Source organism: Crocodylus siamensis, chromosome 15, assembly GCF_052110815.1.
Source record: "Crocodylus siamensis isolate JL-2025a chromosome 15, ASM5211081v1, whole genome shotgun sequence".
NCBI lineage: Eukaryota > Metazoa > Chordata > Crocodylia > Crocodylidae > Crocodylus > Crocodylus siamensis.
The window spans coordinates 19,801,698-19,818,081 of record NC_143409.1 but is presented as its reverse complement, the minus strand read 5'-3'; the positions used below and the strand labels follow the sequence as shown (position 1 = coordinate 19,818,081).

At 46.4% G+C, this 16,384-nt stretch overlaps 2 protein-coding genes across 2 annotated transcripts in view; one reads left to right on the top strand and one right to left on the bottom strand.

Moving 5' to 3' along the window:
* Positions 1–12,601, bottom strand: part of COPS2 (COP9 signalosome subunit 2) — a 35,079-nt gene extending 22,478 nt beyond the window's left edge. Inside the window, exon 1 of the mRNA XM_090029537.1 lies at positions 12,469–12,601. Within this exon, the coding sequence (XP_089885663.1) occupies positions 12,469–12,522 (54 nt within the window). The 5' untranslated portion in view covers positions 12,523–12,601. The remainder of the gene's footprint in view (positions 1–12,468) is intronic.
* Positions 12,602–15,008: 2,407 nt separating this feature from the next.
* Positions 15,009–16,384, top strand: part of GALK2 (galactokinase 2) — an 88,602-nt gene continuing 87,226 nt past the window's right edge. The window contains exon 1 of the mRNA XM_090028700.1: positions 15,009–15,285. Coding sequence (XP_089884826.1) covers positions 15,233–15,285 — 53 coding nt within the window. The 5' untranslated portion in view covers positions 15,009–15,232. The remainder of the gene's footprint in view (positions 15,286–16,384) is intronic.

Below are 16,384 nucleotides of genomic sequence, written 5' to 3'. Positions count from 1 at the left end.
CTAAGCAACCCATAGCCCTCCCCCCACCAGTGCTGCCATTGCCTGCCCCACCCTGCTCAGCCCTTCTGCCCAACAGACTTACCAGCCTGATGCTGCTCTCCAAGCTGCTGGGCTGCACTCCTGGCTGCGTGCAAGCCGCAGCTGCGCGCATGCACGTGGGATTTATCAGTGACATTACCGGTCACATCAGCCAAAGAAAAAAAAGCCGATTGCTCATAATCATATCAGTTTTTCTTTAATCAGTGGCAATATGATGTGGACCGGCGTATTGGTGCAACTCTAGTAGCATGGAGCCTAATCCAGCCCACAGGTTGGCTGCACACAGGCCCAAAATGTTAAGCACCGTTGGTCTATACCATCCCTTGAGCAAGACTGGATACACCTCCTGGAAATAAGCCTCAACCACACCCACTCAGCACATGCCTGAGCTCACAAAATTTGTAAACTGGATGGCTCACTGAGGCCCTGAACACATGCTCAGGCTCTCCCAAGTCTGATTTCTTTCCCTTCCTGAAATGACCCACTTAACTGCCTGTAATTTAATAAGGTTTTATCCTGTCCTATACATCAAAACCTAATTGTTAATATTACCTGATAATCTTGCATCATTGATTTTGTTGCACAGTTCTGCAGACAAATATAAACCAAATTCCTACTTTGTAAAGCCTTTTCAATAAAGAGGGAAAAGTGGATATAGAGAACATAGCTCCTCTGAAAGAAATTTGCCAATTATGTTCATTGCTCTGTGACAGCCAGAGTTGTTTCTGACAACTATTCTTTAAAAAAAAACAAAAAAAAACAAAACAAACAAACCAAACTTATTATAGGCACCGCTGGTAGAATGACTACAAGAATTATCTAATACAGGGACAAGCAATTATTTTGGCTGGAGGGCCACTTAAGAAGTTTTGGTGAGCTGTCAATGGCTAAAAGGGTAGCCTTGCCCCCTGGTCACCATCTTGGGACCAGAAGTCCCATCCCCCTAACCTCTGACTTGCTGCCAGAAGCCCCTCCCCTTGCCCTCAGAAGTACTCCTTATGGGAAGCGGGGTTTGCCATCTCGGAATGGGAAAAAAATATATAATAAAAATCAAACATTGACAATAACATATTTTAATTAAAAAATATATTTTTGTCCTGATTTGTCTGCACTTGCATTGAGCATATAGAGGTGATTGCATAATACCTCAAAGTGAAGCCTACTTTTGTATACTAAGGGGATGTGGAAGGGTTAGGGGGCATGGGTGAGTAGGTATGGGGTTTGCAAGGGGTTGTAGCAGGTGTTGGGGAGGGTGTGAGGGTATATGTCGATGTGGGTGGGTATGAGGGGGGTGTGCAGGGTTGTTTCTGAGAATGTGTGGGTAGGTACAGGGTTTGTGGGGTGTTGGGAGGGGGAAGGGGGCTGGGGGGGAGTGTGTGGGGGTGGGGGGGTGTACATAGCAGTGAGTGGGGCTCCAAGATATGCACAGTTGTGTGTTGTGGGGGGTGCAGGTGGGGAGGGGTGTGGGTGGGTGTTTGATTGTGTGTGGGGGAGGGTGTGGTTGTGGAGTTTGCAGGGAAGGATTTGTGGGTAGCGTAGGGTGTTCATGGGACCTCCCGCATGCATACCCCTAAGCCGGTCAGCATACACCCCTGCCCCACAAAAGCCTGGAGCCCATGAGCCCTGTGGTGCCTCTCTGCCACTACCAACAACATGCAGCCCCAGCCCCATCCTATGCCTGCTCTAGACTCACCCCAGCAGAAGCAGATTAGCAGGAATACATGCAGAGAGCTCTGACCTTGCTTGCACTGTGCCTGCTCTGCACCACACACCCATGGCACCTCCTGCTGCTCTCTGGGCACTCAGCAGGGCTGGGGAAGCTCCACAGCTGGACTGCCTTTCTAGGTAGCAGCAGTTCCTTCCAGCTGCTCTGGCCGCTGGCCCCAGGTGGAGACCTGTGCGCACAGCCCTGCCCCAACCTGCCCTGGGCCTGCTTCAGACTCTCCTGCACTGAGCAGCTGTGACAGCCAGGAAGAAACTGTTGGTCAGAGTGGGAGAAAAGTGGCCCCTCCCCCTCACTGTTGCCAGGCCCTTCCTGCTGCAGTGCCTGGACCCAATGCCTGGCTGTCCTGTGTCTCCACTGCTGTCACCACCACCTCCAGACTGCCCAGCAGGGCAGCAGTGGCAGTGCAAAGCAGACACAGGACAGCCCAGCACAGGCTCTAGGTGGCTGCAGCAGGAAGAGCCCAGCAGCAGTGAGGGGGAGGGGCTGCTTTTCCCCTGCACCGAGCAACCGTTTCTGCCTGGCTGCCGCTGCTGCTCAGCACAGGCGAGTCTGGAGCAGGCACGAGGCATGCTGGGTGAGGGCTGTGCACACAGGTCCCCAGCTGGAAGGAACCACCACTGCCTGGGCTACCTAAAAAAGGCAGTTGAGCCACAGAGTCACCCCAGTCCCACCGGAAGCCCAAGGGGGGCAGCAGGACGTGCCATGGTCAGAAAGTGCCTGGGCCAGGCAGAACCGAGGGACCTGCTGCAGCCTGGACAAAGACCCTCCATGGACCAGATCTAACCCACAGGCTGTATTTTGCCCACCCCAATCTAATACTTTCTACTTTAAGATAATTAGCTGCAATTGCTAACACCACAATAACAACTGCTAATTTCACTCATCTGGTTTGAAATCTCTATGCCAGGTGTCTGGTCTCAGGCTTTTTGTTGTTGTTGTTAAGCTCAGCTGCTTAAAAAAGAAATTGGACAAAAATGTTTTGTTTATATTAAAAAACAATCATTTGACAAAAACATCTAGTAGTATTTAACACTGACTTAAAATTTGGCAAGGGGGTTACCCTAATGCCAGGGATTTTGTTTTTTGAGTTTTGATAATGCTTTTAAGAGCCTATGAAATTTACTTACTTGATAAACTCAGTTCAGCAGCTAAATTTACTTAAGAATCCATCTGCACTAAGAATCCATGCGCAGTCTCCCTGAAGCTACTAGTTGCTATCCCTACAGAATGGCTGAGTACATTGTCCCCAGGGTCTAATACTCTCTTCCTAAAGTAAGCTCTAAATAGTGGAACAAGAAGCAGGGAGACAAGTTTCCCCATACTCTCTGGCCCCTGCTGCTGGTGCCCAAGCAAGAAAGCACCTTGACTAGAATATATAGAAGGCGGCAGATGTAGGATGGAACCTTAAATGCTAATTTGTTCAGAAAGGCATAAGTTTTCATAGCCTACTTCTTCAGGTGCAAGGAATGACAAACAGGGTTGTGAGGAACTAGGGGAGGGAAGAGAGACTGGAACACATCAGAGGGAGTAGGAACAACAAGATAAAGAGCTGGAAGGGTCTGCCACACAATCCAGAACCTGAGGTTGAACTCTCAGTATTTATTCTTCTGCTGTCTACAAATATCTAGGAAACTGAGTGGCAAAATATCTAAGTCATCTTCCCTTGAATAGCTGCCCCTTTCCCAGGATTACATCCTACTATTGCTGTCAGTCACTCTGTCAAGCAGCAGAGATCTGTAGAGCAGATGCAAAGGTTCTAAGGCTGCTGACGACTTGAACAGGGGTTCAGTACAGTTCCACATAACAGAATGCCCTCCCAGTTTAACTTTAGTGAAGAACATAAATAAACAAGCAACCCCCTTCACTTTTACTGTAGATGTGATAGCCAATACAGGCAGTCCTCCGACTTGCAACACAATTGGTTCCAGAAAACCGTGTCTTAAGTTGAAACACTGCAACTCAGAACCAATTTTCTCATAAGAAACAATGTTATAAATGGGGGATTGGTTCCTGAACCAAGGCCCGATACCCTATTTTGACCAAAAATACCCCAGAATTTTGTACTCAATTAATTATAGATGAATAAGATAGCTACATCAATGCATTTATATTGTAAATAGCGATCATGTTGATTTGGAAGGACTTCTTTGAGGTGACTTTGCTGGACTTTTTGAAGGGCTCTTGGCTGGAGTCTTTTCAGCAGTCTTGGTTGCTTTCTTTAAAAAAAAGTGTCCAAGGAAGTTTGGACAGATGTTCTCCAGGGAGATGAGCAATGCAACAAACTTGTTCGCTGGCATGACGTTGCATTGGATCAAGCATTGTGAAATCAATACTAATGTCATAAAGTTGAAACAAGGTGTCAATTTATAAGTGTTGTAAGTGCAAAACGTTGTAACTCAAAATGCTGTAAGTCAAGGATGAGAATCGAAACCAGCTGTGCAGACTTAACACAACCCCCTTATGCATATGCACTGTAATGCAGTCTTTAACTACATGATCCTGCACTATTTTCCCCCAGATCCTGGTTCCTGCAGAACACAGTTTGGCTGCGTTCAGAGAATGGACGGAATATGGACTGCAGATCCCCTGCCTCACTTCCTGAAGAAGATGGAAGGTATATAGTGAATGAGGCAGGACTGCAGAAAGCATGGTTGCATAGTTCAGACACTTAAATGCCAACTTGGATACATTTTTTTACAAAAATCTTGTTGGTCTAATAAAAGATATTATGTCTACCATAAGTCCTGATTGACTTGGATAACTGCACTCACTCTTAGTCTAAAGTTACTCGCATGCAAAATGATACGTATAATGCTGCCATGTTGGCTTCACAACATCTCCTTGGAGTAAATTCATTATGCAGCCATATATTATGGCAATTAGCATTATAAATTAGCCCACAAAGAAATAATAGTTCTGTATCAAGAGCAGGGCCAGAAGGGTATATACAGCAGTGGTTCTCAGACTTTTTTGTAACCGGACCCATTTGTAAACATCAATGGCCAGTCCTGACCCACTGCCCCTCACTCTCAACCCACTGCCCCTCACCCCCAGGTCCCAGCCCCCCCAGTGTGTGGGGCATGGGAGGCCCCAAGCAGCCCCTTGAAGGCCGGAACTCTGCCAGCCCACAAGGAAAAAGCCAGTTTCCCACGTTTTCCTCCTTTAAAGGAGAAGTCATTTTTTAAATCTGTCCTAGACCCTTCCATATAGTCTTGTGATCCACTTTTGGGTCGTGATCCAGGGGCTGAAAAATGTGGGTATAGTCTACATAAAGCAGCAAATGACACACTGAATGAGAAAAAAAAAAATACTGACTAGCCACCCTTTCAATGACACTGTTCAGCCTGTGCCCCAAATGGTTTTGTAGGAAAAACAAAATAATGATTCAACTGAACCATGATGAATTCAGAGAAATCCAGACTAGGGCTGTTGAAGCTACTTTAAATTTCATCAAATCCTAATATCATAGAGCTTGACTTCACAATCTTAACATTTTTTGTATGCAATGAAGTTTCAAATTGTATCATTAATGATGTCTAATAAGATGGGATTTAATACTTATGTGAAATATATTTTCTATAAGAGAAATACTCAAGCACTTCCTAGTGCAAAGCAGGAAATATTGGCTACTGGAGTGTTTACTGATCAGCTTCATTACAATTTAAGCATTCATTTTTAAAGTGTAATTTTTTATGTTTATACAGAAAGCACTAAAATGATTCATACTTCTTAAGTTGTCTTTCTGACATCCTGAAAGAGTTTAGCCTTCCTACTTCCAAGCCCTCGCATCCTCTTTGGAAAAGACACCCTTAGGCATTGACAAAAGCCTCCCTGCACATTTGGGCCAACTCATAACCCTAATTCCAGCAGTCAGCAACCTTTTATGGCTGAAGGCCATACTGACCCAATTCAGGCCAGAGATGGGCAGCCACCACCACTACCACTTTTTCCAGCACTAGCACAGGAAGAAAGCCCACAACCCAGCACAACAGCAGGGGAATGTGACTGTTGTTAAAGGCCCCTGCCACCAAATGCCACTGAGGCCTCATGCATGTGGGCCAGCCAGATCAAGTGGCTCTGCAGGCCAAATCCAGGCCATGGGCCACAGGTTACCAACCCTTGCTCTAATGGGTTTGTGGTCTCCTTTGTTTGGGTGGCACATCTATGTAGAGGCTGCATAGCTCTCCCATAGAAGCACAAAGGGAGACACCACAGCACTAAGCTCCAAGATATACAAGGCTGTATATCAGGGGCGGGCAAATACAGCCAGATTCGGCCCATGAAAGGACTCTGTCCAGTCCACAGTGGGTCCCTCCGTCCCACCTGGCCCAGGAGCCATCCAGCCCATTGCATGTCCTGCCACCCTCAAGTGCGCAGTGATGCTGGGGCAGTTCTGGGGCCAGACTGCATTTCTAGGCAGCCCATGCCACAGTGGCTTCTTCTGGCTGCTGCTGCCACTGGCCCCAGCTCAATGGTCCTGGCGTGGACCCATGCACACTGCCCCAACTCTGGCCCAACCGTGTCTGCTCTGAACTTGCCCTGAGAGCAGACCAGCTCCGGAACAGCCAGAAGCTGTGTGCACAGCCCTGACCCTGGCCCACCCCATGCTACCTCCAGTCCACCCACCCATGCTGAGCAGCAGCAGCAGTCAGGCAGAAGCTGTTGGCATGGGAGAAAAGTGGCCGCCTCCCCCTCGCTACAGCCAGGCTCTTCTTCCTGTTGCCTGCTGGAGCCCCCACCCAGGCTGCCCTGTTGCTGTCATCACTGCTGTCTCTCAAGATGCCCAGCAGGGAAGTGGTGGCAGCGGAAAGGAGCTGCAGGACAGCCCAGGCATGGGATTCAGCTGGCTGCAGCAAGAAGGGCCTGACAGCGATGAGGGGGATGCAGCTTCTTTTCCCCTGTGTCTAGCAGCAGCTTCTGCCTTGCTGCTGCTGCCACTGCACAGCGTGGGCAGGGAGCAGGTGTGGGGAGGGCCGGAGTTGGGGTTGCGTGCACAGGTTCCAGCTGGTCCAGAGCTAGTCTGCTCCAACTGGGGTGAGTCTGGAGCAGGCACGGGGTGGGTAGGGCTCAAGGCTGGGGCTGTGTGCTCAGCTTCTCCTGGGTGCTGGTGGCAGGAAAGAGCTGCAGGGTGCCCGGGCTCTGGGTTGTTGTTGGGCAGGGGAGGGAACAGCCTAAGGGGAAGGGGTGGTGCTAACTGGCCCATAACAGCTCCCCAAAACTGCCTATGTGGCCTGAGGGCCCAAAAAATTGCCTGCCCCTGCTGTATATCATCTATGTGGACTCCAAAAATCCTTTCAAAAATCTACACTGCATTTGTATTCCTTTTCACAGGGTGGAATTTTTAAAAGCACTCACTCAGCAAAGATCTAATTTTGCTCCCACTGAAGTCAACAGGAACCCTACAACAGACTTTAAATGGGACAGACTGAGGCCAATACTGAGCAGGTCTGAACATCCAAATATGAACACTCACAGAGAGAGGGACCTTCACCCAGCTTTCCGCTGCCCACACTACAGCAACAAGGAGTTAAATTGGCATACCACTGCATGACTTGTCAAAGGTTCTTATAAAATTACATTGCATCATATGGTAAAATTAGCCATGGTAATAACAACCTAAAGAAAAACAGACCTGACAGTAAAACAGAATAAAAAGGGACCCTTCTCAATTTAAAAAATTAAACCTCTAAATATCTATTGCCTACAAATTAATTTTAACAACTGTATTTTTACTAATGAAAACCTGGGAAATTAGTATGTGCCTTTATGGCCCACTCTCACTATTCTACCTCTCTGTGTGGGCCTTACACATACTATGAAAAGGAAAGAAATGATTTACAAAACACTGAAAACTGTGATTAGAAAACAAAAGCCATTAGTCACATGAAGAGCACGAGTGGTCTCCAAACTACTTCAAAGTCAGTTTTTGAACTGATTAAATGTTAATATGATTCTTTAAACAATTGCATCAGTTTATTTTAAAGTCTATATATCAAGGGTATCAAACTCATTCAACCTGGAAGGCTGGATGAGTGCAGGCTGGTCTACAGGCTAAACTGGGCACAGACTGGCCCTGTGTTCTGGATCCAGCATGCAGGGCTGGTCTGGTGCAGGTGCTGCATGCAGGATGCATCCTGGACCAGCTCCCCACACAGTACGTGGGGTGGAGGATAATGTGTGCTACATGCAGGGCCAGTCCAAGAGCCATGGGCAGCAGCATGGGTAAAATAACATGGCTCCACAGGCCAGATCCAGCCCCCATGGACCATATCTTCCATATCCATGACATATATGATTTCAGTGTAAAGCTCGCTATCCCTGTTCAAGTCACAAGATTCCACATCTAGATGCATTTCCCCTTTCTTTTCAAGTACAAACAGCAGCCATTTCTTTCAACTGTTTATCCCATAACTCAATGTTTTCATGCTTCTATTGATTTTAGTGAAAACCACTTTTCCATTTCAAGACACAAGTTTAAACATACACTCCATATTGCAGAAAAAAGGTAAGACTGCCTCACTAGATCAATGGTAAAAGGCTTAGGTGAGAGAATGGGAGCATGAAGGACATCTAATGATAGCAGTGGGTAAAGATTTCCCTCCAAAACTGAACTTTCCTACAGAACTGAGGAAAATGTATCTGTGTATATTGCACGTGGTAAACTGCAGATAGTGAATATCAGGCCTCAAGAACAGTTAGACACATCACACAAAGATTTTCAGCAGTGTGTGATGCAAGCGCAAAACAATATGCTATGGTGTGAATGAGAATTGAATTCAGTATGTTCTGTAAGCAGGTTTTTGAAAACACTGATTTAAGGCCTATAAAAATTTTAAAAAACAAAAAGGTTTATAATGTGTTAGGTACCCATATTATGACTAACCATAAAATTCCAGATGCTTTCATAATGATGATAGGAGGTAGGAGGCAGGAAAAGGCTGCTTTGTGAAACCAGGTATTACTCTGAAACTTATTGAATATAACCGTATTTAAAACACAGATAGCATGGCCATTTTCATAAAGACATCTGAAATCTGTTACCAAACTACAGAAGTCCAATTTTTCATTTCAATTGAGGTCCAAACACTGCATGATTTCAAGGACAATGTACCAATTAATTATTCTACATCTCAAATCTACAGCAAAATTTGACTGTCAGGAAATAGTGTTGTAGGTCCACCATATAACATGGACTCCTCCTAGAAATAGGCAAAGAACATCAGATACTGAATTTGTTTCCTGCTGATAGATATAGTAAAGATACGGGAGACTCTATCACCAAATGAAAAAAATGGCTTCTAGAAAATAAGTCTTAATGCAATATAGTCAAATTGCCAAGCAAACAGACTTGACTATGATGCATCCTTACTAATTTTTTTAATTGAATTTTAGATCACAATAAAAGGTACCTAAATAAGAATATCTGTCTACAGCATCCTGTATTTTTTTTCAAAAAGTAACATTGTGTTGATAGTAGTTGTAATGCATTATTATGGCTGGAAGGATCATCCTGGGACAAAAAAAAAATCAGTTTAGGCTCAAATTCTGTTCAAAACATAGCCTCTCTCCTGAGACTCCAAACATGGAGCCTGGTTGTGATTATTTCCTCTGTGCTGGAACCATAGGAAGGAGATTGAGATCACTAATTCCTTTCAAACAGCACCAAGCAAGGCTATGGGAGAACTTAAGATGTAATGCTTTTCATAATGACCAGTAACCTTCATCATAGATACTGAGGCATAAACTGGAATAATCCATATTATAATCAAAGCTGTCACTGTATGTTATCAGTAAAGTCCAAATCTGGATACATCCTTCCTGAAATAGAAATGAAATTCTTTGTAGATAACGCTTTGGAGTAGATATAATTATGGATGGCAAAGGACATTTGCTACCAATATTTGACTATTAAATCAACAGAAAGATCAGCAGGAATATCAAATTATGCTTCTGTGATATTACAAAATGGCAACTCCTTAGCTGTTTACCACAAAATCATGACTACCATAATGTTGTTGCCATCTTGATAAAAAAATCCAAGATCGCGAACCTGGAAAAGTGCACAGATTTTAGAAGATACACAATTCATTTGACCCAGTAGGTCAAAAACATGTTAATGGGAAGGGAACTGTTCCACTTAAAAAAAAAAAATCTATTAAAACTCTCCACTTCCCTTTTTTGGGTAAATGTTACTGTTATTGTGAAGGCATCGATTCTCTTGGAATGTCTGAAACTAGGCTCCCTTTGCTCTTTGTTTTAGATTGACTATCCACTTAATTCACTACTGGCTGACTACTGTTGCAACTTGTTTCTCTTTCTGTTCCTTCCAAACTATACACCAGGATTTAGTTTGCATTTACTTCTAGTACCTCATTTATCTCAATCTTCTGTTCCCATTTTAAGACATCCTTCATCAGTTGTCTTTAAACTGAGCTCAGGAACTATGGGTGGGCTTCTCCTCTGATATCAGCTGGCTTTTACTGCAACATTTTCTCTTGATTTACAGGCACATGAGAGGAGAATGAGGTTTCATCTTCAGTCAAAGTTCATTTTACTAGTTTCCAAAATAGTTTTGCTGACTACTGAAGAAACAGGCTGGAACAAACACATTTTAAAACATTATTCTAATGTAGCAGGACCTATTTCACGATGGTCAACCCAAGGGAACTAAAAGTTATTTTGGCTGGAATACTATATATACTTAAACTCTTTTATTCACATGGTGTGAGCCCAATTTGCATCCAAATACCTTTCTGTTTTCTTTTGAGAAATTATAATTCGTAAGGTAAAGTGTTCTATTACAGTCTTAAGGATTATGAATACACAAATGCAACCCACAGCGGTTTGACTGTAACTAGTTTACATGAATTTTGGATGCATGGAAAGGTCTGGCAAGGAACAGACATTCAACTGATGTGATGCTGAAAATGTTCCTTTAAAAGTTTTAGGTGTTGATAATTGTAATCAGCCATAAGAGAGAAAATTTCAGGATTTTTTTCCTATGATGAAGACAGTATTTCCTACAGAACAAGAAACAGCACTTACTTCTCTTAGTACATGGCAATGAATAGCTCATAGTTGATTTAAGAAGGTAAAATTCACTTGCACCCAGTGGAGTTGCACTGACACATACTAGGGTCTAAATTTAGGCCTTGGTATTTTAACACTGAAGAATGACTTTCCAATGTATTTTTTAACTTCTCAAAACTCAGGCTGCATATCCTTCTTTGCAAAAACAAAGGTGTATAGTACTCTATTTGTAGTGCAACATGGAAAAACAAAACATTTAAAACCAGGACATCTGCTAGGATAAGCCTGCTTGTGAAAATGACTGAAAACTGATGATGGAACAAACTGGAGTCACAATATTTCTTTTGGTATCTAACTATATGAATTAAAATGGAAAATCAAACTCTGCTTAAACAATGCTAAACAAAAAACAATAAAGAAAAAGACTTGTTCCTGAAATTCTGTGTGCTCAATTTTGTAGAAGGTTAAAACTTAAAACACCAACACATTACACAAGTGGCTAGGATGATAACAGGTCAGACAAGTACTTTACCCCAACTAAAAGTTGTACAAAAGACCAGACAACTTTTGCTAGATCTTATAATGTAAACTATGCACATCTGCCAGCTCATGATAAAAACTGATCAGAAGTTATTATAAGTAAAAGTTGGCAAGCTTTTTAAAATTTTATTCTAAATAAAAAAATTATTCTAGAAAACAAAGAGATTGAAGGATTTATTTTTAACAATTTGAAAATACAGACTTAGTTTACACTAAGACAAACACATCACAAAGACCAGAATACAAAATACTTAACTCTTTAAAAAACCAAAAGAGAAAAGCTTTGTATTCACAAATCAGCTCAGTGTTAGAAAAACAGAAACAGCAAATACATGGGATTAAGACTAATTTGACAATACAGCGACCATAGTTTTGGTCCCAGCAAATGACAGTTTACCAAATCTCCCTCCTAAGATCCTCCTACTCCTCATAAGAGGAGTCTGCTTTTAACAGATCTGAGAAAGATCAATATGAAGTCAAATTAAATCCAAGGTCCTTCTGGATCAATCCGGTTCTGTGTTCACAAATAAAAAAATGTTTGTACTGTGCACACTCTAAATTCAGAAGGGCCAGGGCAGGGAAGTGGGGGGGGGGGGAAATCAGCAAAACAAAAATAAATACAATAAAATACAAAACACCCTACAAACCCCTATTAAAGCGAAATACCAATGTCCCAAATATATGCAGGACTAGTCAGGTGGATGGCCAAGCAGTCGGCAGCTCATCCCCCACCCCCAAAACCGTGTCCTGCTCCACTCTTCTTCAGCCTCAGGCTGCCCCCGAGACCCACCAGGCCTCCCCCCGGCGATCTCACCGCTTCACTTGGGGCATTCACCTGGCCCCTCTCCGTGCCCTGGGCTGGCAGACCAGGGGCCCAAACCGGCCGGGCCTACAGGGGGCTCGCGGGGCCTAGCCAATGTGCCCACGGCTGCGGGGAGCAGGGGGCAGGGGACACAAACACGGGCGAGGCCTGGTCCGAAAGCAGCGCCCCCCACCGCCGCCCGGGCCCCTGGAGGGAGCTCGTCCTGCCCCTGTTCCCCCGGAAGCGGCGCCCGAGCGGGACTGGAGGAGACGGGGCCCCGCCGCAGAGCCCCCTCCCGGGCCCGCCGAGGCCCGCGGGCCGCAGCCCTTACCAGGTCGTAGTCCTCCTCATCATCGCACATGAAATCATCCTCCATGTCAGACATCTTGGCCGGAGGACGGCGGGGGGAGGGGCGGGGGCGGGGGCACGGAACGGAGCCAGCCCCTTCTCCCACAATGCGCCGCGGCTTCTGCCCTACGTGACTGCGCGCGGCCCGGAACTCGCGCCCAGCCGTTCTGCCCGGCCCGGAGCCCAATCGCTGGTGCACCGGCCGCCTTTCCTAGCAACCGGGCCCTTAGCAACCGGCCTGCGGCCCGGCCCGCAGCTCAGCCCCTCCCCGGTCTTAGCCGCTTTACCCTGTGCCCATAACGTTGCAGCGAGGCGGTGCAGCTCGGGGCCAGTCCCCAGGTTCCAGGATCCGAGCTCTCCCCGCAGGAGAGCCCCGGGGGTCTCGGGCCCCGGAGAAGTCACAGAGCCCCGCGCAGCTTAGCTGATGAATCAGCCTCTGCCTTCTTTGGACACACTTTTATAGGCCTCGAGTGGATCCCGCTCTGCTAATCTAAGCAAAGCCTAATCCAGCAAAAATTAAACACCCCACAACTAGGGTGGCCATCCTAGAGGACAGTCCTCTGTCCTCTATTGTTACAAAGCCCCATGTCTTCCTGACCTCTATTTTCCTTTTGAAAATTGTCGGGTTTTGTATCAATACAGGACAGAGTACAGACTGTCCTCGAGCATGGCCACCCTACCCACAACATGCTTAGTAGAAGAGTTGTTTTGAAAGCAAGAACACTGGGCTCTTGGAAGCAACTCTTGTGCTACATGGGCTAGTTGGGGGCATGTCTGCAGCAGCTAAACATTTTCTGGGCGTGTGCACACAGAAAAAAAACCATCCACCGAATACATGAACTACACCATTCAAGATATTTTTTTTGTGCAAAAATCTAGTTGGTCTTACTAGTTGGTCCACTTGAAAATGCAATTAGAAACTTAATCAAAGGTGTGCAAGTTGGCTCTAGTGAATACACACAGCACCCTCTAGCCCTCAATAGGCAGGGGTAGTTGCAGAACAGGAACTGCTTCCCTACTGGCACCAGGCAATAGAAGCAAAGGCCCTTTTTCAGTCCGTTTTCCTCTTTATTTCAATCACAAGGAAGAGAAGGGAAATTGAAAACTTGTTCCACAGTCTCTGGTACAAAATTATACAAAGGCAGAGATTTGTACCACACTGTATGCTCTTCTGCATGATTACTTCTGAAATATATGGCAATGTGTTGGCTGAATGTAGTACAAAGAAAATCAGAAAGGAAACAAAGTATGTTCTTTAAAACAAGATGTGTACTAAAGCATACTAATGGGAAGAGGGAAAATTGTTTAATATGCTTATAATACATATTTCACATAAAATCTCCATTTGCTTTCATATGCATGTCCTTGCATGATTTACAGCTCCTGGCCACCAATACACCAGATGTAGTTGTATTTCTAGATGTACAAAATCTGTGGGAAGGACTTGTATAATTTCCCTCAGATTATACAAAAGCCTTAGTAATATCAGTTGAAGTTTACAACTAGTTTGTTTGTCTCTTAAGTATTGATGTTGTTTAGTTTGTGCATCTTGCTTGTTTTCGAGGTGTAAGCAGGGGACCTGTTCTAGAATTTCATGTATGGTTGGGTTCATTTCTAATTATCCATCAATGCTTTAGGATAGTTACAAAGCTTTTGAATGGAAGATATTCTTCATCGGGTAAATGTCTTGCATTTGAAAGCTTATATAACTCTATTACAGCTATACAGCTGGTCCAGTGAAAAATATCACCTAAGATATTCCTGCCTCTCATAATTTCTGGACCATTGTGGCTACATTACTCGTATACTATTAGCGCTCAAGAATTCAAGGCTGACATTTTAAATATTCTGCAGCATACAGCACAACTTTGTAATTCACATACTGTCTTGGTAAGTCCAAAAACCTGAAAGGCTCTCATTTATGGTCCCCATTCTGATCAATACTTGGGAGCCATAAAGGTGGAGAGATGCAAAACCCTCACAATTAATAAACAACACCAATACTAGGATTAAAACCCTAACTCCTTCAGGACAGGCACTTGGCTTCCAACGCTAGTTTACTCTGTACTTTCATTACCTAGTGCTTGTTGTACAGAAGGGATCTGGGGTTGACACCTGTCTTTGCCCCCGCGCCGAGGCTGTGACGCTCAACAGGACCTCGGGGTGAACTGAAAACCGTTCAGGGTTGCCGTGTTGGGCAAACACGATTCACAAGAGAAACCCAGAGATTTCAAATGGGAATCCACAGTGTTACAAGCGTTGTGTGACTGCTTTGCAACGCAATAATAGCTTTATTATTTCTGGGGAGTCAACAATCAAGTGGAAACCACGAGTGGGCGCGTTGGGAAGGGTGCCTCGCGTCTGGCGGGGCGCTGCCTGGAGTCCTACAAGGTTGGGAACCACCGGTCTAAGGAGACTTAATTCAGTCCTGCCGCTCTGCTACTAAGTTGCGCGGGGGGAGGCGGGGGTAGTGTCGGGCCTCCCTCCCTGGGAGAGGCTCCTTTCCTGGCAGCTCGCCCGAGGGCAGCCCGCTGCGACAGGTGTTCAGAGGAACTCCTCTTTCTGCAGCGCCACAGGGCAGGCAGGTGTGGCCCCGCCCGGAGCCGGGCAGCGCGGGCTCCCGGGCGCAGGCGGCCGGCGGGGGCTGGGGCTGGTGTCAGCTCGGCGGAGCCCGGAAGGAAGGCTGCTGTGTCCCGTGATCGCCGCCCCAGGGCCCGCTGCTGCAGCCCCGTCCCCGGGGGCCCAGGATGGCTTCGGGCGCGCCCGCCACCCTCCGCGTCCCGCTGGCGCAGCAGCCCAGGTGGGTGCGGCCCGTCGCGGGGCTGCTGGTCCCGCCCGCGGCCCGGGCCCCGGCCCGCCCCCCGCGGCGGGAAGGAAACGCTGCCGGGCCAGGCTTCCCCACCCCTGTGGCCCCCCGGCACGTGGGGCCTGGGCCCTCAGCCCCTCCAGCTGTAGGCTTCTCTCCCGTGCCCCTGCCTGGCACTGTGCATATTGCAAAAGCAATCTAAAGGAGTGGAAGTTAGGCCACATCACCTCCTGTTGAAGGGGAGGGACCAGTCTGTGCTAGGGAATGCAGGGCCCTTCCCTGGCGACCCGTGTTACTGAGCAAACTGAGCGTGGCAGAAGGGCCGAACGATTCCTGTTCACTTCTGCACCCGCCCTAGCATCCAGACAAGTGTGTTTGACGACTGCACATCCTATCCTCCCCCTCGAATTATGCTGCGAATCACGGGGGTGCTGGTTGTAGCCACGTTGGTCCAAGGACATAGGCAGGCCAGGTTCTTCGAGTAGATGTGATGTCTTTTATTAGACCGACTGAGTTGTTGGAAAAAAGTTCCCAGAACAGCAGAGACTTCCTATGCCTGAAGAAGGGTGACAGCACCCGAAAGCTTGCTAAGAACTTTCTTCCAATGACTCAGTTGGTCTAATAAAAGATTCACAGACTTATAGATGTTAGGGTCAAAAGTGAACTCAGTAGGTCATCAAGTCTGACCCCCTGCCCTGGGCAGGATAGAGCGCTGGGGGCAGACGTCAGCCAGGTGCTTGTCCAGTCTCCTCTTGAAGACCCCCAAGGTAGAGGAGAACACCACCTGCCTTGGAGCCCATTCCAGATTCTGGCAACCCTTACTGTGAAGAAGTTTTTTCTAATGTCCAACCTAAATCTGCTCTCTGTCACTTTGTGGCCATTATTCCTAGTTACTCCAGGGGGTGCCCTAGTACACAGAGCATCCCCTATTCCCTACTGCCCTCCCCTGATGAATTCACAGGCAGCCACAAGATCACCTCCCGACCTTCTTTTGTGCAGGCTGAAGAGATCTAGGTCCCTCGGTCTCTCCTCATAGCACCTTGCCTGCAGGCCTATGACCATAAGAGTGGCCTCCTCTGGACCCTCTTGAGAT